We start from the raw sequence: 23,752 nt of genomic DNA, 5'->3' as shown, positions 1-23,752 counted from the left end.
GTTCTACCCCAGTACCACCAAAAAAAAAAAAAAAAATAGTTTCAGATCCTTTGGGAGCTGACACATGAACTCCTCTGTGGAGGGTCGCCAGCTGCACTTAAATCTGCCTGGTGCTGATAGAGTTGGGGTGAGAAGCTTCTACTCTTAGGTGATACTTTGATCCATTTTTCTATTTAGAAGAATCTAGTGCATTGAAGAAGAGTAGTGTTTATCTTCAGACGAGTGAAGAAGTAGCTTTTGTCAGAGTTGTAGGTGTGGAGCTTTCTTGAATTAATGAAACTACTGCTGGGCTAAATGTGTCGTAAGTGGGAGCCTTGATGTGTGGGGGCACTGAGGATGGACCCCAGGGCATTCTACCCTGAGCATTCTACCCTGAGCTGCACCCCCAGCCCTGTTCTGTTCCTTATTTTGAAACGGCGTCTCACTAAGTTGCAGGGGCCTCATCAAGTTGCTGAGGCTGGCCATGCACCTGCGATCCTCCTGTCTCAGCCTCCCAAGGACTGGGATTACAAACGTGCACCGCCACGCTCGGCTGGGAACGTTGATTTTTAAAATTACATAAAAATGACTATCACTGCAGATGTATCGGCTTCCAGCAGTCCAGAGGTGCCGGTGCTGTTATTTGGAATATATAAAAGGCATTCTGGACAAGAAGAAAATTCTTCAGGAGAGTTTCGTCTGTGTCTCACGTAAACTACAAATCATTTCTTTATGTGGAACAATTCAGGACAAAACTATGTAGATCATGCGATAAATACCCCAGGATAGAATATCTTCGTATCAGCACTGTGTTAGTCTTTCTTATTGTGATTTGCTCTTTAGTGAAATGAGAAAAACTCGAGAATAACATAAGACGCGTGTGAGCTTCGAGCGTGCCCGTCCATCTCTGCTTTCCCGACTCCCGAGAGCTTAACATGGGCTGTTCTGTTTTCTCCAGATAACTTAATGAAGTGTAGTGTCATGGTGTGCGCATCTCTTAACATATCTTAGAAACCCAAATTGTTGGAATATAGCTTGGCTTACCCTTTTGCACTGTTGTGTAGTATTCTTCAGAAGAGCTTAGTGATCACTAAGAACTTGTTAGAACTAAGAGTTCTTCACATATTTGAGCACTAGTTGCTGTTCCGCAAGCGGCAGGTGTCTCTGCTTTCCAGGTGGCTCCTGGCTCCAGGTGGTTTTCCTGGGCCTGCTCCGGGGCCTCCCTGGATGCTTGCATCCCCGAGGCTGTCGGCACGATGGCGCCCGTGCCTGGCCTCCTTGCGGGACGGTGGCTGTGGGGCGCTGGCGCAGGCAGGGGTGCAGCTCTAGGGTGAGCGGGCCGCAGGTGCTTTTGACACCCGGCTGTGGGGTTCTCGGTGCTGGTTTCTCCTGCCATGAGAATGGGTGTGCGCTTACCCGCAGGGCAGAGGCAGAAGCTTCATTAGTGGACAGCAGTTTGCACTCCAGGATTTCTTTAGGGCAAGTTTGTGTCTGTGTGGGTTCTTTATGTGTGGTTATTTCATACCAAGCTGTACAGTTGGGCTTCCTGCTAGAATATTGGAATACAATATGTGTCATTAAAAACACATTGTTTGCAAACCTTTATTTTTGTTTCTGAAGCATTGATTTAATGTGTGAGCTAACAATTCAATCAAGAAAATAGATTTTCTTCCAGTGTCCTTAACGTTTTTTTTCCCTTTGAGACAGGGGTCTCCCTGGCTTGCCCAGGTTGACCTCAAATTTGGAATCCTCCTTCCTCAGCCTCCAGGGTAGTTAAGATTATAGGTGTGTGCCACCATATGAAGTCAGTGTCTTTTTGTGTGTGTGTGTGTATGTGGTTCTGGGGATTGAACTCAGGGGCATTTGAGCTATACCCCCAGCCCCCCCACCAATTTTTTTTTTTTAAATTTTGAAATACGGTCTTACTAAGTTGTGAAGGGCGTCACTAAGTTGCTGAGGCTGATCTTGAACCTACGCTTCTCCTGTCTCAGCCTCCCAAGTACTGGGATTACAAGTGTGCGCCACCATGCCCAGTTTGCCAGCCATTGTCTTTTTCCTTTTTTTTTGCAGTGTTGGGGACGGAACCCAGGGGCATTTGACCCCCGAGCTACATCTCCAGCCCTATTTTTTTATTCTTTATTTTGAAACAGGGTCTCACTAAGTTGCAGAGGGCCACACTATGTAGCTGAGACTGGCCGCAAATTGCGATCCTCTGGTCTCAGTCTCCTGAATGCTGGGGTTACAAGTGTGGCCACCACACGGGGCTGTGTCTTTACTTTTTAATGTGTAATTATGTAAGAGCTTGCCCTGTTTGAATATTATTGTTATAGTATATACTAGTTATAGTATATAATATTGAATATTATTGTGATGTCTTTCATTTTTAGGAAGGTGCAACTTAAAAAACATTTGAGTAATTGACAGGGTGGGCACAGCCTTCTTGTGGGAGGAGGAAAGGAACACACAGTGGTGTCCTGCATGGAGGTGGGCTGAGGCCGAGGCGCCTGGGCGTGCACGCAGGTGGCGAGGCAGGTGCAGGTGTGCCCAGCCACTCAGTGCCCCGCCCGAGGGCGGACTGAGCTGAACGTGTTTTCTGTGAGTAAGGGAGACGAAAACCTTGTGTTGGTGGAGTTTCATTTTAGAAAGGAAAGATGTCCACAAATGGAAGAGGAATCCATTGGCGCATCGCTGGGGGCAGGGAAAGGAGAGAGCAGTACTGTCTTTCAGTGAAAGAGGCCACCAAAGGCTAGAATTTCAGATGTCTGCAAGAAACAGATTTCACTGGAGAGGGTTCATGTCCCTGTCTTAATATACTCTTGCCCTGTACAGCGTCTGTTTTATCAAAACCTCAAGCACCATTTTACTCTCTTTGCAAAATCCATGCGAGCCCTAGGCTTCTGGAGACTAATGATCACCCCAGAAGGTGGTTTTCTTAGAGCTGAAGTGAAATGTGGTAACTTGTTCTGGGGGGTTACGAAAAGGAAAGAAAGATTGTGTGTTTGCAAGAGTCTGAAGTAATACAGCTTCTCCTAGGCAGAATGGAAGAAGCTGTCGTGACGCTCATGGCTTTGAGCTTGTGTCTGGGAAGCGGAGCTCTGATGGATTGTATGTCAGACGGTGTATAACTTACTTGGTAACATCCGCAGGGTGGGTTTCAGATGTCGCAGCGACATCAGGAGGTCATCGTGAAGGAAGGACCTGTGTTTGTGACATCAGAGCTTCATGAACTTCAGAGAAGGGGAGAAGCGGTCTCTGCAGAACACCTCATCTTCATCCCTGCCTGTCTGTGCACACTCACACGTGTACGTGTGTTTTCATAATCTCAGTCATGCCTAGTGTCAGAAGCGTCAGAGGGGGCTCTCCAGAGTGAGTTAATGTAAGAGGCCAAATGCTTTCCCCTCTCCTTACTTTACAGAAGCTCCTCTAGCGGGGTGCAGGCCGCTGCCAGCCGAGCAGGGGGGCGTCCTGCGCGCCAGGTGCGGGGTTCGCCTGGTGTGCGCCTCCGCGGGCTTGGCGGCAGCGCCTCTCCCCGCCCTCTTCTCACTGCTGCCTCCTTTGCCTTTTCCAGAGCGTCGGCAGTGAAGTCACTCGTCAGCATGTCGCCCTCGGGTTACTTTTGTCACTAGGAACATGCATTTAAGGGTCCTTTGTGTCTTTCCTAGCTTGGAAGCTTATTTCTTAGTGCTGAATACTATTCTACTCTCTGCATGTACCAGTTTATTTTATCCACCGACTGAACAACATTTTATTTGCTTCCAAAGTTTGGCAGTTTTGAAAAGCTACCAGCATCTGTGTAGATTTTTTGTGGACATAAGTTTTCAGCTCTTTTGGGTAAGTACTGAGGAGAGTGATTACTGGATTGTGTGCTAAGAACATGATTAGTTTTTATTTATTTACTTTTATTATTTTTAAATAAAAATTTAAATAAATTTTTATTGGTGCATTGCAGTCATACATCTCAATGGGAGACATACTGCACACATCACCCAATCAGCCCTACCCAACCTCTACCCCCTCCCTCCACCTCCTACCCCTGCCGGCTTCCTGATTGACTGATATGTTTGCGCACATCCTGTGCTCTAAAGAGTTCCCCTATCCTCCCTCCCATCCCTCAGGTGTGTCACCTTCACTGCTCCTCTGTAGGGTCCCCCCTTCATCTACAGTTCCTCCTGTCACCCATTTCTCCCTAATATTTTGTGCATTAAGAAAAGCATCTGATTTCTTATTTTTTTTTGGTGACATTTCACTGTAAATGCCATAATTTTGTTCTCCCTTATGGCTGAGCAAAATTCGATTGTGTACACATCCCATAGTTTTGAAATCCACTCATCCGTTGAAGGACATCTTGGCTGATTCTACACTTTGGCAGTGGTGAACTGTGCAGCTATGAACATGGTTGCTCATGCATTAGTTTGGCATTTTGGTTTTCATTCTTTTTGGTAGACACCCAGAGGTGGTATTGCTGGCTCATGTGGTAAGTTCATTTTCCTTCTGAGGATCTTCTGTACTGTTCTCCAAAGTGGTTGCACCAACTTGCCATCCCACCAACCATGTACTAGAGCTTCTGTTTCTCACACTTATTCCCACTCACTGAAAACATGGTGTGCTGTCCAGAATCCCTGCATGTGCGGCAAGAGCAGTCTGCTTTTGGGGAGATATTTTCAAAAATTCAAGGTGGATTGGATTGGATCTGCCTGCCTCTCCCAAATACCGGCCGCTGCCGCTACCGTCATTTTGGTTCATCTGCGCAAAACTTTTTCTTACATAGTATGTTGTTCAGAGTTCCTGAGCAAGTGGGGCAGGTGTAGTCTACTTTCGGGGGCGATTTCCTCAAAAGTTCAGGGTGGATTAGAATGAATCTACCCGCCTTTCCCCGATACTAGTCGCTGCCACCATGGCCATCTTGGCCCTCCTCGAGCATTTTTCTTATATAGTAAATTGTCCAGGATTCCTGAGATGTGGGGCAGGAGCCGTCTTTTATTGGGGAGATTTCTCTAACAGTTCAAGGCGGGTTAGATGGTTTTATCTACCTTTCCCAAATACTGGCCACCGCTGCCGCCACCATCTCCACCATCTTGGTCTGTCTCTTCTTTCTTATATTTTAGTTAGGAAGTCATGGCTATAAATGTCTCTATATATTGTCCCAATCAGATACTAAACCAAAATCTGATGTCCGGGGTTTCTCAGAGGAGACCTGTCCTATTTGGCTGCTGCCAGCTATTGTTGCTGTAGGCGCGGTCGCCAATGTGACCATCTTCCCGGAAAAACCCATGATTAATTTTTGTTTGTTTGTTTGTTTGTTTTTGTGGTACTGGGGTTCCTGGAAGCCCTTCTACCTCCGGACTACACTCCCAGACCTATTTTATATCTTTTATTTGGAAACAGGGTCTCTTACGCCAGCAAGGCTGGCTTCAAACCCGCGCGATCCTACTGTCTCCGCCTCCCAAGCCCGGATATTGCAAACGTGCGCCACCACGCCCGGCCATGATTAGTTTTTAAAGCTGCTGAACTGTCTTTCAAAGCGGCCAACCATTTTGCATTTCTGCTGGCAACAAATGAAAGTCCCTGTCGCGCCGCGTCCTCGCCGGCATTGCTGCTGTCTGTTTAGGTATTCTAGTAGATGTGTACTGTCTCATTAGTTTTTAACTTGCAATTCTCTGTGAACATAAAACAGTGAGCATCTTTTCATGTGCTCATCTGCCCCTTAACATCTTTGGCGAAGTGGTTATTGCTAATCTTCTGCCCATTTTTAAGTCGGGTTGTTGATTTTTTTATCATTGAGTTTTAAGAGTTTTGTGTATTTTGGTTGACAATCCTTTATCAAATGCATCTTTCACAAATATTTTCTCTCAGTCTGGCTTGCTTGTCTTCTTATTCTCTTGACAAAGCAGATGTTTTTATTTTATTTAAGAATTATTTATTTTATTCTTTTTGTGTGTGTGTGGTACTGGAGATGGAACCCCAGGGGCTTTTCTACCTCTGGGCTACACTCCCAGGCCTATTTTATTTTATTTTATTTGCAGGTTTGGGGATGGAACCTAGGGGTATTTGACCTCCAAGCTACACCCCCTGCCCTACTTTTTATTCTTTATTTTGAAACCGGGTCTCACCGAGTTGCAGAGGGCCTCACTAAGTAGCTGAGGCTGTCCTTGAACCGCAATCCTCCTGTCTCAGCCTCCCGAATGCTGAGATTATAAGTATGCACCACCATGCCCAGCTTCCCAGGCCTATTTTATATTTTATTTGGAAACAGGGTCTCGCTGAGTTGCTGAGAACCTCACTAAGTAGCGGAGGCTGGCTTCGAACCTGTGCAATCCTCCTGTCTTGGTCTCCCAAGTACTGGGATTACAAGCATGCGCCACCACACCCGGTTTATTTTATTCTTTTTTATTGGTGGAGTGTAGTCATACATCGTAATGGAGCACCAGATGGTGGAGACATACATGCACACATCACTCGTTTAGCCCTTCCCCAATTCCCTCCTCATTCCCTCCCCCTACCTCCTTCTCATGTTTGGCTTAGTGACTGACTTCAGTCTGTATGAATGTATGTTAGTACATTCGGGAATTTCCTTTCCCCATCCCTCAGTCAGGTCACCTTTGCTCATCTGTGGTTTCCCCTTCATCTAGATTTCCTCCTATGGCCCTTTTCCTCCCTAGCTTCTGTGTGTTAGGGAGAACATCCGATTTTTTACTTTTTGTGACTAATCTCACTTAGCATTTCTCCAGTTCCATCCATTTCCCTGTAAATGATGTAATTTTGTTCTTTATGGCTGAATAAAATTCCATTCTGTACATATCCCACAGTTTTGTAATCCAGTCATCTGTTGATAGGCATCTTGGCTGTTCCATAGTTTGGCTGTAGTGAATTGTGCAGCTATGGACGTAGATACACGTTCATTAGTTTGGTAGTTTGGTTTCCTTTCTTTTGGGTAGATACCCAGAGATGGTATTGCTGGATTGAATGTTACATTTGTTCCCATTCTTCTGAGGATTCTCCATTCTGTTTTCCAAAGTGGTTGCACTAATTTGCAGTCCCACCAACAATGTCTTAGATTTCCCACTTCTCCACATCCTCGCCAGCATCTGTTGTTGTGTTTTGAATGCTTGCCATTCTCATTGCAGTTAGGTGAAATCTCAGGGTAGTTTTGATTTGCATCTCTGATTGCCAGTGATGCTGAGCATTTTCCATACATTTATTGGCCATTGAATGTCTTCCTTCGTGAAGTGTCTGTTTAGTTCACTTGCCATGGGTGTTTTCATTTTCAAATGAAGTTCAGCTCGTTAATTTCTCTAACTGGTTATGTGTCTGTGCTGTTGAATCTAAAAGCTCCCAACCAGGAGCATTCAGATTTTCTTCTTTGTTGTCTTCTAGGAGCTTTACAATTTGGTATTGTAAATTCAATTTAACCTTTATGTTCCGATTGAATAAAATTGCCAAGTTAAAAATAAAATTATGTGTTTACATCCCAAAACATTCTACCCTGCTGTTTCATAGCTGGAGTGGTACTGAGATAGGATCGGAGAAATTAAAATAAAGGTAGGAAAGAGACACATGGACAGGGAAATACAGTGTCTTCTGAGGTTTTACACACCTTCAGGACATCACTGCACAACCAGTCTCCCTAGGCCTGTTACCTCCAAATTTTTAAGAAATCTACACATCATAAGTTATTATAAATTCACCCAGTTATGAAGATTGTGCACTGTCAGTCCACCGATTAGATGATTAAGTAAATAAAGATAGAGTTTTAAGAAACCCATAATTTGGGGAACTTCCCAGTATCACCTGTGACTCCTGTGATTCCCAGAAGGGGCTGACTGATGCCACCCTCACACAACTTCCCGCTGCCCTCACCAAGTATCGCTGAGGCAGAGGAGTGAAACTTCAAGCCAGCCTCAGCAACCTAGGAGACCCTGCCTCAGGGTAGAGAATACAGGGACAAGGGTGTGGCTTGGAGGTAGAGTGCCCTGGGTTCCGTCTCCAGTACCGCAGGAGAAAAGGGAAGGAAGGAAGAAGGGGAGGGAGGGCTGGGAACCCGGGTGTGCTTCCCTTGGGTGGGCATTCCTTCCTTTTCTAGGTTAAAGCCCTGCACTGCAGCTGATATGCTGGAATTCTTTCCATCGCTAAGTCAAGGCCCAGGTGTGCTGAGTCCAGTTCACCCATCTGGGCTGTCTCTTCCCTAGGAGTAGCAGGACGTGCATGAGGCTGTTCTTTTCTTTTCTTTTCTTTTCTTTTCTTTTCTTTTCTTTTCTTTTCTTTTCTTTTTTTTTGGCACTGGAATTGAACCCAGAGCCATTTTACCTCCAAGGTATATCACCAGCTCTTTTTTTCTTTATTTTGAAACAGGGCCTCGCTAAGTTGCTGAAACTAGCCTTAAACCCGTGATCCTCCTGCCTCAGCCTCCCAAATCCTAGGATTACAGGTGTGCTCCACGACACCCAGTTGAAAGGAGGAGCTCTGTGTCCATCTGAATGACTCAGTACAGAAGCGCTTAATGGTGCGTGGATTCAGAGCCTGTGTAAAGTAGTGAGGTGCTTTCCCCACAGAATGCTCTTGAGTTTCCTGATTGGTGAATTTGTTACTCCTTCCCTTCCCTTCCGCTGCCTGCACTCCTCAGCACTCCCGGAGCCCAGGCACCCCAGGCTCTTTAATCTGTCTAGTCCGGGGCTGGCCACAACCCGCCCCAGTCAACCCGCCCCAGGCTTGCCTGGCCCTTTTGAAGCACTCGGAGGCACCTGGGAGCCGCCTCTGGTAGAGGAGCTCACTAGGTGGTGGCCTTTCTTCTCTTCATTGAGAAGATTCCATTTTTTGTAACTGAGAATAAAAAAAACAAAAAAAAAAAACACCTTTTCTTCCTATTTTTTATTCTTTATTTTGAAACAGGGCTTCACTGAGTTGCAGAGGGCCTCATTAAGCAGCTGAGGCTGTCCGCAAACCACCGTCCTCTTGTCTCAGCCTCCCAAGTGCTGGGATTACAAGCATGCTTGCGCCCCCATGCCTGGCATGGTTTTGCTTTTTTTTTTTTTTTTTGGTGGTACTGGGATTCCTGGAATCCCTTCTAACTCCAGGGTACACTCCCAGACACCTATTTTTTTATATTTTTATTTGGAAACAGGATCTCTTAAGCCAGCAAGGCTGGCTTCGAATCTGCATGATACTCCTATATCCGCCTCCCAGGCGTGCGCCACCACGTCCAGCATGATTTTGCTTTTTAAAACAGGTCAATTCTAGGTCTTCTTACTTTCCTAAGGAGCATAATTTATTTTATTTATTTATTTATTTATTTATTTATTTATAAACCAAACCCAGGGGCATTCTACCTCCAAGCTACACCCCTAGCCCTATTTTTATATTTTATTTTGAAACAAGGTGTAAGTTGTGGCGGGCCTCACTAAGTAGTGGAGGTCTTGGTGACACCAATGACTCTCAGCCTCTGTCTAGAAAGCTTTGAGCAGACAGATTTTGAAGCACACTCAAACTATCCTTGAATTCCTTTCCCCCAGGCTTTGTATCTGAAAGCACACTGTGTGTGTGTGTGTGTGTGTGTGTGTGTGTGTGTGTTGTTATTAGGGATTGAACCCAGGGACATTCTGTCTCTGGACTGCACCCCTAGTTCTATTTCATTTTTTTATTTTGAAACAGGGCCTTGCTCAGTTGCTGAGGCTGGCCTTGAGCCTGCAATCCTCCTGCCTCAGCTTCCCAAGGACTGGGGTTCCGGAGGTGTGCCAGCATGCCCAGCTAGAAGTGCCCCCCTCTTTTTTTGGTGGTACTGGGTGGAACCCAGGGGCCTTCTACCTCCGGGCTACACTCCCAGAGCTGTTTGATATTTTATTTGGAAACAGGGTCTCTTAAGCCAGCAAGGCTGGCTTCGAACCTGCGCGATCCTCCTGTCTCAGCCTCCCAAGTGCGGGGATTACAAGCGTGCGCCACCACGCCTGGCTAGAAGTGCCCCCTTTTAAGGAGCCACTGCGTAGACCTGCATTTCTACCCACCTGTTCTTCTGCTGCCACGGCAGGGCTGTTGGGGCAGGGCCTGCTTACATGGTGTCTTATGGAGGGCAGGGCACGTGTGTGTGGTATTGATTTGTGCTGGTGTGGCTCTGTGCACCTTACTGCTCTCTCTGCCCCTAGGACTTCTGAGCTGTGTTTAGCTATTCTGTTTTAGCTGGTGTCTGAGACTTGAGGGGATCAAACTCCCATCTTCTGCATGAGTCAAACTGCACATATCAGACAGAGGGTAGGACAGGAGAGGCCAGGAAGCTGCTGCCTCCGCCATCCCTGACAGTCTGTACCCAGTGTCCTGTTTCCTCTTGGATGCCAAGAACTTGCTACGAGGTGGAGTGTTGTCAGCAGTGGGCTCTCCTCCACTGTAGCTGAAATCCTTTGAACCGCAGGGCACCTGCCCTCCTGCGGTCTCAGGAGGGAGCCGACTTAGAGCAGAGAGAGGGTTGAGTTTGAAGGAGTTGGTACCGAAGATGAAATGCTGAAGACCCCCTTGCCCCATGTCTGGTTACAGCCACATCTCCAAACCCTTCAAGAAGGGAGGCTCTGAGAAGGGCCTGAGAGCTCCCAGTGAGGGGCGGGAGCTAAGCTTAGGGCCATGGGGTTGTGGCCATCTCCAGTTGCAGAGTGAGAGGCGAGCCCCAGAGGCTGTGGCTTCTTTTAATGGAAACTTGAGGAGGGCCATGGGAAAGTGGGTACAGCAGTCTGTGATCACAGGTGGTTTATGGTGGCCTGGTCACCTACAGACCCTTTTCTTTGTCTGCACTCTGATCAGTAGATTTCCCTTTTCCCCAAACTTTTCATTGGTGGGATAATTAGCGGTGCCGCAAGTGTGTAAGGCTTTGTACCTTTCCCAGAAACATGGGCACAGCAGGCCTGGCTGGGGAGGGCGGGCCGAGGAACTTGAGCACAAAGCTTTCACGGTAGAGCTGTTTTCCTGGCCTTCCTATGCGTCTCTTTCCTGCCTGTTTTACTTCTCTCCTACCTACCTCACCCTCACCCAGCCTGAGAGGGTCAAAAGCAGAAAAGCAAGTAGAGAAATTCTCTTAGAGCACTCCTCCCTCCCTCCCTCCTTCCCTTCCTTCCTTCCTTTTATTGTACTGGAGATTTGACTCCAGAGGTGCCCTACCCCTGAGCTGCATCTCTAGCCCTTTTTATCATTTTTATTATTTATTTTTATTTATTTTATTTTGCGGGCCTGGGGATGGAACCCAGGGGCATTTGACCTCCTAGCTACATCCGCTGCCCTATTTTTTATTCTTTATTTTGAAACAGGGTCTCACTGAGTTGCGGAGGCCTCGCTAAGCTGAGGCTGTACGTGGACTGATCCTCCGGTCCCAGCCTGGCGAATGCTGGGATGACAAGCATGTGTCACCACGCCCGGCTTACTTTTTATTTTTTATTTTGAGGTAAGGCCTTGCTAAGTTGCCTAGGCTGGCCTTGAACGAACCTGTGATCCTCTGTCTCAGCTCCCAAGTTTTGGGATTACAGGCATGTGCCCCAGTTTGGCAGGCACTTCTTTCCTGAAGGTGGTGTTGACCAGGCAGGGATGAAGAACACATTTTGAGCAGTAGCACAGTTCATTCTGTTGCAGTGTGTTGTGACCGTTCCTAAAATCACCTCAGCGTACAGAAATGACGCGTGAAGACCAGAGGGCTGCGGGTGAGCTGGGCAGGTGCAGCACAAGGCTCTGTTGGCGATGTGCACTGCTGGGACCTAGCAGAGCAGCAGTACCGCAGCAGCACGGCCTTGCCTGAGGAAGACCCGGTGCGCCGCACCCTCGGGGACGGAGGGGAGGAGGAGCGCCCAGGCTGGAGCAGCTGTGATGCTGGGCATGCACCGGCGCCGCCCTGGCCCGGGTCTACACACGGGCAGGGGTGTGTGGCGATGTGTGTTTGGTGGTTCAGCTGTGTGCCATCTCCTGGGCTCACGTAGGGTTTCTTGAAGACAAAATTATGCATAAGCAAATGTGGAAATCGTTTATGCTCAGACTGTTTCCCTAATATGCACATCAGTCACATTTGGATAAATTTGTGTTTTCTTGTAGCAGAGCTGGCTGCAGTCTATTTGATTTTGAATAGAGTCCCTTTTCCTTTCTTCCTGTCCACCATTATTGATTTCTTAATTTGTATTTAAGTTAAACCCATATCAAATAGATTTTTCATACAATGAGTGCCTCTAAAAGAAACCTGCCTAAGACTTTAACTTTGCTGCAGATAATCCACAGGCAGGCGTGCGTGTCAAGGCCTTCCCTCGATGTGCGGCTCAGTGCTGGCGAGGTGGAGTGGGTAAGGTGTACTCTTTGTCCTCAACAGAAGTCTCACTGGAAAATCTTTTTTTTTTTTTTTTTTTTTTTTTTGCGGGTCTGGGGGTGGAACCCAGGGGCATTTGACCTCCGAGCTACATCCCCAGCCCTATTTTTTTAATCTTTATTTTGAAACAGGGTCTCACTGAGTTGCAGAGGGCCTCACTAAGTAGCTGAGGCTGTCTGCGAACCGCGATCCTCTGGTCTCAGCCTCCCGAATGTTTCTGGGATTACAAGTGTGCCCAGCTCACTGAAAATGCTTCACAGCACAGATTTGAATGTCTTTGTAGGGTCTTCTCAGACGAGACAGATAAACCACCCCACAGGAACACACACAGCCCCACTCCTGCCTCCTGCTTCCTGTGGCTGCAAAGGCAGGAGTAACAAGCTTGCCTAGTGGACTCACATGGCCACGTTATGGACACCAAGGGCCTGTGGGCCGTGAGGCTTGGCCCACCTCCCACTTGGCTCCTACAGACCCTGTGGTCAGAGGCCACACTTGCCTGGTGAATGGAACACAGCAGGGTTCGGCGTGGCAACGTGGACAGTGTGACATGCTTGTGAGCCCATGTGTGTGTGCACTCGTGTGCTTTTGCTAGGCAGAGAGGATGTGCAAAGATCCTCGAATGATGAATAGTAGTATCTTGGGGGCAAAGGAAAGCTTGTTGACTTCCTCTTTATACATCTTTTATTGTTTGTTTTAAGAAGCATGTTTTACTTTTTTAATTAACAAAACTAATAAAGTAAGAAATGAATAAATAATAGTAATACAAACCGCCCCCCAGGACACACAGCTTTGTTTGTTCGTTCCCAGGAGTCTGGGTGGTTAGCACTGAATGCAATGTTTCAGGTGTGGGTTGCCCAGCAGGGCTCTGACCTCAGGGTGCAGCCTAAGATGAGGGTAACTTTTCAGGCAGCAGCACTCTTGTTAGGGACCTCTGTTTACAGACAGTTAACACCCCAAGTCTTTCTTACATCTGCTGCTCTTGGCACAGTCTACCCTTCATAATCGTCTGAGACCCGAGTCTATTCTACAGTCTCTGGTAGGTTCATCTTGTTGCTGAATTCATCTTTAGCCAGCGTAGGAAGTGGCCGTGGAGTCAGGCCGTCGGCTTTGCACGCCAACTCACTGAAGAGCATTAGAACTTGGGCGAGCGGCCTGCCTTCCTGAGCCTTTTTCTCATCTTGAAACAACAGCCGTCGTGAAGTCGCGAGGTGTCAGTGCGGTGTCGTGTGTAGAACCTGCACGGGAGCCTGGTGAACGGCGTGGTGGACGTTAGTTACCGGGCTGCTGGTGCATTTCCCTCGGCATCTTCCCGCCCACTGGTACGTGGACGAGACCGAGGGGCCGCGTCTCCTCGCCGCATCGGATCTCGCCACAGCTGCACCGCACTCTGGGCTGCGCCAGCCCCAGTCACGCTGTCTCGCCCCACAGGTCCCTTCACTGACGTCGTCACGACCAACCTGAAGCTTGGCAACCCGACAGATCGGAACGTGTGCTTCAAGGTGAAGACCACGGCCCCGCGCAGGTACTGCGTGCGGCCCAACAGCGGGCTCATCGACGCGGGGGCCTCCGTCAACGTGTCTGGTAAGTCCTGGGGTCCCGAGGGCAGCACTGAGAGCTTGGCTCACCTCCCCACGGCTGGGGAGCGGGGTCCCCGGCCCCCCGTTTCCATAGCCAGTGTCTCTTTGTCTTAATGCTTGGAGCCTTTGCACCTCAATAGAGCAAAATTGAAGTGGCAACTTTAGAAATTCCTTCAGAATGAGTTTGGCTTTCACTCCCTTGGAATTAAATCTGCCCTTTGGCAATAAATAAAAAAGGGCTAAACAAACTTAATTTTACTTTGTGGGAGAAGGCGAAATGGAGTTATTTTCCTATTTAAGCTAAATGATTTCTGACATTAAGCCCATGCCATTTCCAATGACGGGTGACTGTGCTCTACTGCCCTGGAAGCCGAGGGAGAGCGGGCTGAAGAAGACTGGAGTCGACCCAGGGTGTGAGTTCTGTGCACGTCTGCTGGGTTCTCCCCTTGCGGCAGCGCACATACGTGCAGCTTCTGAAGAGGTGCTGGTAAAGTGCCCAAGTTAGGGGCGGAATCTCAGATTACGGCCATGTAAGTGATGGTTAGAGTCTCTTGTGTTTCAGAAATGAAACGAACTTTCCAGGGCTCCTGGAGCTGAGTGGTGGCCTGGGGCTGGGGTTTATCTCTTGAACACCGGGTGGCTGGCGACACAGGCTTCTGCGCCAGTAGAGGCTGCAGCTCATTTGAAGTGGGCACCTGTCTGGCTTTTTCCATGGTAGGTTTTGATTATGATACATTTGGCTATTCATTGGACACCCCAAAGAAAACGATTCAGCTCTTTGGGAAGACACAAGGTGTTTCATGATCTGATGGCTCTGCCAGCTCGAGTGTCCTGTGTCCATGGCAGCTAGACTGTCCATGCACTCCTTGCTGATGTGCTCTAGCCGGGGCTCCTTGGCTGGACCTGCAGTAGTCTGTTTCTGTCATCTGTCTAAGAGGTGTGCACCGTGACCTCCATTTTGCCGAGGAGGAGACTGGTGCCACAGGGTCAGGAAGCTGGCGTTGACAGAGTGTGGCCTGCTCTGCCCAGCTCCTAAGCCCATGCTCTGGGGACACAGCTCTAGAGAAAGGGAGGAGCCGCTGGGTCCATCTCTGCATCCTGTGGGCCTGCGTACAGCTTCTGTTGGAATTGAGGGTAACTGAAACCTTTATTCCCTTTCTTTTTATAATTTTTTTTTTTGGTGGTGCTGGGGTTCCTGGAAGCCCTTCTGCCTCCGGGCTGCACTTCCAGACCTATTTTTATACTTTTTAAAATTTGGATGCAGGGTCTCTTAAGCCAGCGAGGCTGGCTTCAAACCTGCGCGATCCTCGTATCTCCGCCTCCCAAGCGCAGGGATTTCAAGCGCGTGCGCCACCATGTCCGGCTCTTTATTCCCTTCTTAAATCATCCCCTCACCGCCATTTCCTTGTCTGTACCAAATTTGATTGAGTGGGATTGTCAGTAGATGAAAATTGTCAAGCCGGACGTGGTGGCGCACGCTTGTAATCCCCGCGCTTGGGAGGCTGAGACAGGAGGATCGCGCAGGTTCGAAGCCAGCCGCGCTGGCTTAAGAGACCCTGTTTCCAAATACAATATGAAATAGGTCTGGGGGTGTAGCCCAGAGGTAGAAGTTCCCTGGGTTCCATCCCCAGTACCACCAAAAAAAAAAAAAAAAGAAGAAAAGAAAATCATCAATTTTCAAAGTAAATATGGGAGGATACAGCATAGTTTTCTGAATAAATTTATCTCAGTAGATAGTTGTACAGTATAAATGTACTTCTGATAAATATAAATGTAGTTTGCGTGGTGGGGCATCCCTGTAATTCTAGTACTTGGGAGGCTGAGATGGGAAAATAGCAGGTTCCAGGCTACCCTCACCAATGTAGTAAGACTCTCAGCAACCTACTGAGAACTTGCTTCAAAATAAAAAATAAATTTTTTAATCCAGAGGTAGAGCAAGCCTGGATTCAACTTCCCATAACCGCAAAATAAATATAAATGTGTGTGGGTGTGGGAGTGGGTGTGGGTGTGGGTGTGGGTGTGGGTGGTCCATCTATGTGCAAGCCTGCATAGAAGTCTTTTAAGTGTCTCTGGCATGTTTTCCATCCTTAGCTGCTTTAGGAAAGCTGAGGTGCTGTGGTTGTGACTTTCCTATCACGGGAAGACAGTAAGGGGCAGGGCACGCATGGGGTCACCCCGGGTCACGGGCTGCACGCATGGGGTCACCCCGGGTCACGGGCTGGTGTTGAGCCACGCGGCCTGGCTCCTGGTCCAGAGCGCCTGCCTCCCAGCGCTGCCGTGCTCACAGGTGAATCTGCAGTGGTACGCACTGGGGGAAGCAGTTGGATGAGGGAGCATCTGCGGCCTTCCCTGACCTACACGAGACAAGTTGTATTTGCGTGCAGTTGTGTCCTCGCCTCTCCAGCTTCATGGCCTGGGAAGGCGGGCCTCATGGGCTGCAGCCTTCTGTGCCGGGCCTCTCACTGCACAGGCACACCTTGTCTGGGTCTGCGAGGACAGTGACGTGTCAGAGGGTCCAGGCTCCCGAGGGCGAGGGAGCCTCTGCAGGAGAAAGGCTGTAGCGGACAGGCAGGGAAGCTCGTCCAGAGGCCAGCCTCCCCTCTCCCCAGGCGCACACCTGGCCACGCTGGCTCTACACACTCTGCCCAAAGGTCACTGGGTTTGAGGTCAGGACACGTGAGCAGGAAGCTCTGCTCTGCTCTTTAGCCAGAGGCCTGCGCTGCGGCGGACCCCTGAACTTCCGCAGGCTCTCCTGGGGAGGCTAGCCACCTCGCGGAGTATCTGAGATGCTGTCTTCACCAAAGTGTGGTGCCTGAGGGGGTGGCCATATGTTCCCACAAGCTTTAGCAAGACTGGATAGTTTTTGTTGAAGATGGATTGTATAATATTTGAATTGCTTTTTAAGAAGTTAATCACATACATTTTATTAATTTAGGGGCCTTTCCTAATTTTTAGGATAAATTTCTATTTAGTTCTTTCTTACTAATATACATTTGTTTTGTAGTGAAAGCACTCATAAAATTTTCAGATAGAGCCGGGCGGGTGACGCACGCTTGTCATCCCCGCGCTTGGGAGGCTGAGACAGGAGGATCACACAGGTTCGAAGCCAGCCTCAGCTACTTAGTGAGGCTCTCAGCAACTTAGTGAGACCCTGTTTCCAAATAAAGTATAAAATTGGTCTGGGAGCATAGCCCGGAGGTAGGAAGCCTCAGGGTTCCACCCCTAGTGCCCCCCCCCCCCAAAAAAAAAGAAGAAGGAAAAGGAGAAGAAGAAGAAGAATCTCAGAGGACAAAGGGGAAGGAGGAGGGGAAGATGTGACGATGGCCCCAGGGAGGTGGTGCCGCCTGGCCGCTGGCCTCGGGTCTGGGCTGCGGCTGGCAGAGCCTGGCATCTCGTGGCCACAGGCTGTGAAGCTCCTCTCCCCTCTCAGATTAGCCTGACACTCAGGACACCCAGCACTATGCTGCAAAAGTTCAGGCTCATGACCTGTCTTGCGATTTTTCTTCAGGACATGGTAAATCACTTACTTATTGGGTCTGTAGGGGGAAAAAAAATCTCTCTTTTATAAACCTGGATGGTAAGATGACAGTTGGACAGATGCAGAACCTAAGCTTTCTGTGTCAGGAGAATGTAACGTTGGACTTTCCCAAAGAGGCGCAGTGGTCCTGGGAGGGCTGCTGTGGCCGGGCCTTCTCTGCTCTCCCCTCATGCGACAGTAGCCCGGGCCTGCCTGCCGTCAAGGCAGCTCACAGGGGAGGGTGCGGGGCTCTCTGCTTGCAGTGCTTGACCAGAATGCCCGGTTTGAGTCCTTATTCCTCAGTGTACACCATCCGCTAGAGCTGGGTTCGGATTATTCAGATCTGGACCTCAGCAAAATAGGCACACTTAAATGGAGATTGCAGGAGAGGAGATTGGATTTCCCCCTGAGGTTTCAGATGTAAAGAAAATAAAGCTTTTTAAATTAATAATTTTTGAAGCAGTGGGGGGTCTTACCACTTGTCCTAGCTTTACAAAATTAAGTCTATTTTCTTAACTGTATGGAGGTGAAATATTTTTTAAGGTAGATAATTTCTGGAAATGCCTCTGTGGTAAGCTCTTAATGGTTGTGAATTTTTTTTTAATACTGCAGTTTAATAATGAGGGAGTTTTCCATTAATATTCCAAACCAGGTTTGCCAGCGGATACAGCAGGTGAAGTGGTAAAATTATGGGCCCATCAAAAATACTTATGCTTCCTGTAATATGATATTAAGTTTAATATTTTTATAACCTTCACTGAATTCTAATTTCACTAAAGTAGCAAGCACACTTTCATTTGCAGTTCAATTATGCACATTGGTTGCCTGTGTTCCAAGCAAATTAGAAATGCAAAGAGAGAGAGAGAGAGAGAGTGTGTGTGTGTGTGTGTGTGTGTGTGTGTGTGTGTAGGGTGTGTGTGTGTGTGTGTAGGGTGTGTGTGTGTGTGTGTGTGTGTGTGTGTGTGTGTAGGGTGTGTCGCTAAGAGTCGTTAAAGATACCAATATTTAGGTACAGATATACCTTACTAAGTGTACACTGGAAATAGAAAGTGTGTTAAAGACAAGTTCGCAGTGTCAGAATCTGTATTTTAAATTAGCATCCCGAGAATTAAGGAGCAGTATTAATTCCTGACATGGGCCCCTTTCAGCACTCTTCTCAGTCCCATTCAAAGCATAAAGTTCTTTGAATAAAATCCTGAGGACAGAGAATGACTATCAGCAACTCTGGTTGGATGGAATCATTTGTCAATTACTATGATTGGGTAGCACTGCAATTGATAAGCAGTCTTTTTCAGATTCTGCTGACTCAGTTTAATGTCATTGTCCAGCCCCTGGAGCAGCCTGCTGTGGGTGTGGGCCACTGCTCTCAGGTGATTAGTGCCAGAGTGAGAGTGTGGGAGCCTGCCTGCAGACAAAGGGGAGAGCGGGAGGTTGGGCCTCCTAACAGCAGCATTCTTCTTTACTTGAGTGTTTGCTTTGGAAGTCTCTGATAAGCACAACCTTTTTATAAATGGTTTTCAGGAGCCAAGCTTATTACTCTCAGATAAGAACAACTTCCATTTATACCTAAAAGATGTCTTTACTCTTTTTCTCCAGATTAGATTAGATTCTAGCTGAGAGAGAAAAAAAAATTAACAACAAATGCAGATTAATTGTGATTTTGAAGATGTTAAATGTTTACTGTAACAGCTAGGTAGCTTAAGAAGAATTCTACCTTTTGTTCTTAATGAATTGGCCACAGTAAATCTGTTGTCTTTGCAAAGATGATAATAAAGAGGATGTGGCTGGAGGAACCTTATGCTCCCAGTGTGATCACCCTGTTTGACTGGGTATCTTTAGCTCTCAGTGTGACCACTTTGGCCAGAGGAACCTTTAACTCTGTGTGTGACCATGTTATTAGCTCCCAGAGTGGTCACCTCATTAGCCTGGGTGTTCCTCAGCTCCCGATGTGGCCACCTCATTACGATGAGCATCTTCAGCTCTCATGTGACCATATCATTAAGTTGGGTATCTTCAGCTCCTGATGTGACTACCTCATCAGGCTGGGTATTCCTCAGCTCCCGGTGTGGCCACCTCAGAGGCTTGATGTCTTCAGCTACTGGTGTGATCACCTCATTTGTGAGTTGAATATTTCAGCTCTTGGTTTGAATACCTCATATGGCTGGAGGAACCATCAGGTCTCAGTGTGATCACCTCATTAGCTGGATATCTTCAGCACCCAGTTTGACCACTCATTAGGCTGGGTATCTTCAGCTGCTAGTGTGACTACCTCATTAGGCTGAGTATCCTCAGCTCTGGTGGGATCATGTCATTTTGCTGGAGGAACCTCAGCTCCTGGTGTGACCACCTCTTTAGGCTGGGTATCCTCAGCTTCCGGTGTGAGCACCTCATATGCAAGCTGGGTATCTTCAGCTCCGGCATTAGGCTGAGTATCTTAACCTATGGTGGGACCACCTCATTTGCAAGCTGGATAACTTCAGCTCCTGGTGTGACCACCTCATTAGCATGCAGGACCTTTAGCTTCCGGAATGATCACCTTGCTTGGCTGGAGGAACCTTCAACTCCAGTGTGGCCAGGCACAGGTTCAGCTGATTTGCAGAGCAGCTGAGAAGGGCGTTCCTCTCATGCTTGTGCACATTGTGCCCTCGAGGCTTTTGTCCTGCTTGCCATTAGAGACCCACTACACCCCTGTTACCTTTGCCAGCTCATCACAGAAGGAAGGGAAAGGCCGTGAGAGGCCGTTGTGTTGAAAGGGCAGTTCAGGTGGTGCATAGCAGGCAGTGAAGGACTGTCCCAGAGCCCCGGGGAGCAGGTGAAGGGAGGATTCAGCTCCCTGGGTCTGGAGTTGCCTCAGCCTCGGCACACTGTTCTCTGTGGCACTCCTGGTCAGTCCCAAGCGACCTAACTCGTCAGTCTTACTAAGACAGTGTACAGTAAAGTGCCTGGTCACAACACGAGAGTCACTGGAAAGAGGCTGTCATATTCCCTTGTTAAGTTAGAGGACATGGAAAAGCACGTTGAAAAGATTTATATTAAGGAAGGTATTTATAAAAAGGAGTGCATGCGCCTTGTTGTTTGGCCAGTGTATATAGTATCATCTTTCTTGATCCTGAAGAAAGGGTTAGGGGATCTGTGCTAGTTTCTGCACAGATGAATTAATCAGACTGTGAAGAACTTGTTCTCTAAGATGAGCTACATGAAGTAGGAAACCCTATAGAGAACACAAGGCAACCCAGTGCGAACTTATTTATAAGTGGGTACAGTTAATCATTTACTGCCAACTTGTAGTTCTATCCATGGGTCCCTAAATAGGCAGGGGCACAGCAAGAGAGTCACTATTTCAACACTTTGAGAATCCTAAAAGGAATAATAAATTTGCCTGTGATAAAGGTTCACAGTCTAAATAAAATGCCAAGCTTCTTTGCTCTGGGCTAGGCACGTCACCTCGCAGTGGAAGCCTTGATCTCTTCAGCTGGGCAGGAGCTCTGGTTGGCATTTATGTTTGTCTTTGATTAGTTTCAAAAAAGAGGAGCAGTGACTTCATTTTGACACCATGAACACAGTTTGGTAGAGAAGAGGCTTTGATGTGCAGGCAGTGTGAAAGAAAGCCAGTGGGTGAGGGGAGCCAGGGACCGAGGATGGATGTGTGGGCATGGGGGGAGGTGGCGCAGAGAGCTGGCCGGGCGAGGTCAGGGTAGTTCCTCTCTTTGGCCTGCCCCAGGAGATTTCCAGGGGGAGCACGATGCAGGAGTTCTTTGAATGTGGGAAGGGGAAAAGGCGAAAACCTGCCAACCAGTGGAAAGCGCGTGCGTTGGCCTTGAGCGTGAACTCAAAGCATCCAGGCCCAATCAACTGGCCAGAAACAGCAGACCTGCAGGAAGGGGCCCGGGCCTGTGCCCAGTGTCTCCTGGGAAACAAGGTACCCAAGCAAGAACTAGGGAGCGGGCCTTTGCCGCTGGGGCTGGGCTTTGGGCGGTGCGGTGCACAGGCATGCCCTCTGCCACAGCGGCAGCTGGCCTGGGAAGCCACCCGGGCCTGCCGACTGAGGAGTGGGAGGTGGTGCCTAGCTGCTGTCTGCTAGCCAGGCCCTGGGAATTTAGGCATACCTTTGCAGGATCTGGTAGTGGAGTGGGCAGAGGGTTGTGGGGAGGGTGGAGAGCGTCCGCCTCAGTGTGTGAGAGTGCCGCCTTGACGCGGGGGACTGGGGACAGCGGGAGGCCACTGGGCAGGGATGTGCTGTTTGAACCCAAGGAGGTCTGCGTTGGCAGTTGCCAGGTGGTGAGGAGCTGAACTGATGGCCTTCTGCTTGGAAAGCCGTCTCTGACCTGAGGGTTGAAGGCTCTGTTCTGAGGTATTACTGTGTGGGTAGGTGTTGGGGTGACTGCGTTTCTGAAGTTGGGGTCCTGCTGAGGGATTTGGATGGGAAAGAGGCTGGGGAGGTGGGGGGTGCCCTGGTGGGGCGAGGCCTGGGGGCCCAGTGCCTGGTGGGCGAGGCCTGGGGTTCAGTGCCTGGTGGGGAGAGGCCTGGGGGCCCAGTGCCTGGTGGGGCGAGGCCTGGGGGCCCAGTGCCTGGTGGGCGAGGCCTGGGGTTCAGTGCCTGGTGGGGAGAGGCCTGGGGGCCCAGTGCCTGGTGGGGCGAGGCCTGGGGGCCCAGTGCCTGGTGGGCGAGGCCTGGGGTTCAGTGCCTGGTGGGGAGAGGCCTGGGGGCCCAGTGCCTGGTGGGGAGAGGCCTGGGGGCCCAGTGCCTGGTGGGGAGAGGCGGGGGGGGGTTCAGTGCCTGGTGGGGAGAGGCGGGGGGGGGGTTCAGTGCCTGGTGGGGAGAGGCGGGGGGGGGTTCAGAGCCTGGTGGGGAGAGGCCTGGGGGCCCAGTGCCTGGTGGGGAGAGGCGGGGGGGGGGTTTCAGTGCCTGGTGGGGAGAGGCGGGGGGGGGGTTCAGAGCCTGGTGGGGAGAGGCCTGGGGGCCCAGTGCCTGGTGGGGAGAGGCGGGGGGGGGGTTCAGTGCCTGGTGGGGAGAGGCCGGGGGGGGGGTTTCAGTGCCTGGTGGGGAGAGGAGGGGGGGTTCAGTGCCTGGTGGGGAGAGGCCTGGGGCTCAGTGCCTGGTGGGGAGAGGCCTGGGGGGCTCAGTGCCTGGTGGGGAGAGGCCTGGGGCCAGTGCCTGGTGGGGAGAGGCCTGGGGCTCAGTGCCTGGTGGGGAGAGGCCTGGGGCCAGTGCCTGGTGGGGAGAGGCGGTGGGGGGGGTCAGTGCCTGGTGGGGAGAGGCCGGGGGGGGGGTTCAGTGCCTGGTGGGGAGAGGCCTGGGGGCTCAGTGCCTGGTGGGGAGAGGAGGGGGGGGTTCAGTGCCTGGTAGGGAGAGGCCTGGGGTTCAGTGCCTGATGGGGAGAGGCCTGGGGCTCAGTGCCTGGTGGGGAGAGGCCTGGGGCCAGTGCCTGGTGGGGAGAGGCCTGGGGGGTTCAGTGCCTGGTGGGGAGAGGCCTGGGGTTCAGTGCCTGATGGGGAGAGGCCTGGGGCTCAGTGCCTGATGGGGAGAGGCCTGGGGCCAGTGCCTGGTGGGGAGAGGCGGGGGGGGGGGTCAGTGCCTGGTGGGGAGAGGCCTGGGGGCCCAGTGCTGGGCTGGCCAACGGCCGGTGTGAAGGTGGAGTGAGGCATTTCTTTGATGAGACTCCAAGATGAAAACGCGTATCCAGACCTTGATTTCTCTGCTGCACTGCTGTCACGGTGCAGACGGAGGCACGGAGCCTCGCAGGCTCCAGAAGCAACTTCCGCACCGCGTTTGATCCTTTCCTCATTTCTCCAAGCGAGTGTGTGTTTAAGTAGCATATATTCTCATTTCTTCCCTTAATTTTTTATTATTATTATTATTATTTTTTTTTTTTTTTTTGCGGTACTGAGGATGGAACCCAGGGCCCTTCTACCTCCAAGCTACACCCCCAGCCCTATTTTTTATTATTTTGAAACAGGGTCTCACTGAGTTGTAAAGAGCCTCATGAAATAGCTGAAGCTGTCCTCGAACCATGATCCTCCTATCTCAGCCTCCCGAATGCTGAGATTACAAGCGTGTGCCACCATGCCTGGCTGATTATTTCTTCTCTTTTGAAGAAAGTCTGATCATGATCTGATGTTTATGACCCCGAAGACCCATTCTTCACAGGCTCTCACTTGGCAGTCTGTAACAGCGGACTTTGTATCCCAGAGCCTTAATGTGAGTGAGCAGTGACCAGCCCCCAGGCCGTCTCCTGGTAACAGGCTTCTTTTTTTTTTTTTTAATGTAGTTTCAGCAGATACATTTTAAAAGTAGGATAGATGGTTCATTTAAGAGGGTTTTATCATCAGTGTCTCTGGTATTCAAGTGAAATAAATTAAGTT

The 23,752-nt window shown here is 49.5% G+C and overlaps 1 protein-coding gene across 1 annotated transcript in view; it reads left to right on the top strand.

The window, feature by feature from the left end:
• Positions 1–23,752, top strand: part of VAPB (VAMP associated protein B and C) — a gene marked incomplete at both ends in the record, with an annotated part of 46,944 nt that overhangs the window by 12,453 nt on the left and 10,739 nt on the right. Inside the window, one exon of the mRNA XM_080716757.1 lies at positions 13,724–13,876. Coding sequence (XP_080572883.1) covers positions 13,724–13,876 — 153 coding nt within the window. The remainder of the gene's footprint in view (positions 1–13,723; positions 13,877–23,752) is intronic.

The sequence above is a fragment of the Muscardinus avellanarius genome (genome assembly GCF_963383645.1).
Source record: "Muscardinus avellanarius genome assembly, chromosome: 19".
In the NCBI taxonomy this organism is placed as follows: domain Eukaryota; kingdom Metazoa; phylum Chordata; class Mammalia; order Rodentia; family Gliridae; genus Muscardinus; species Muscardinus avellanarius.
This window is presented reverse-complemented; position numbering and strand designations above follow the sequence as displayed.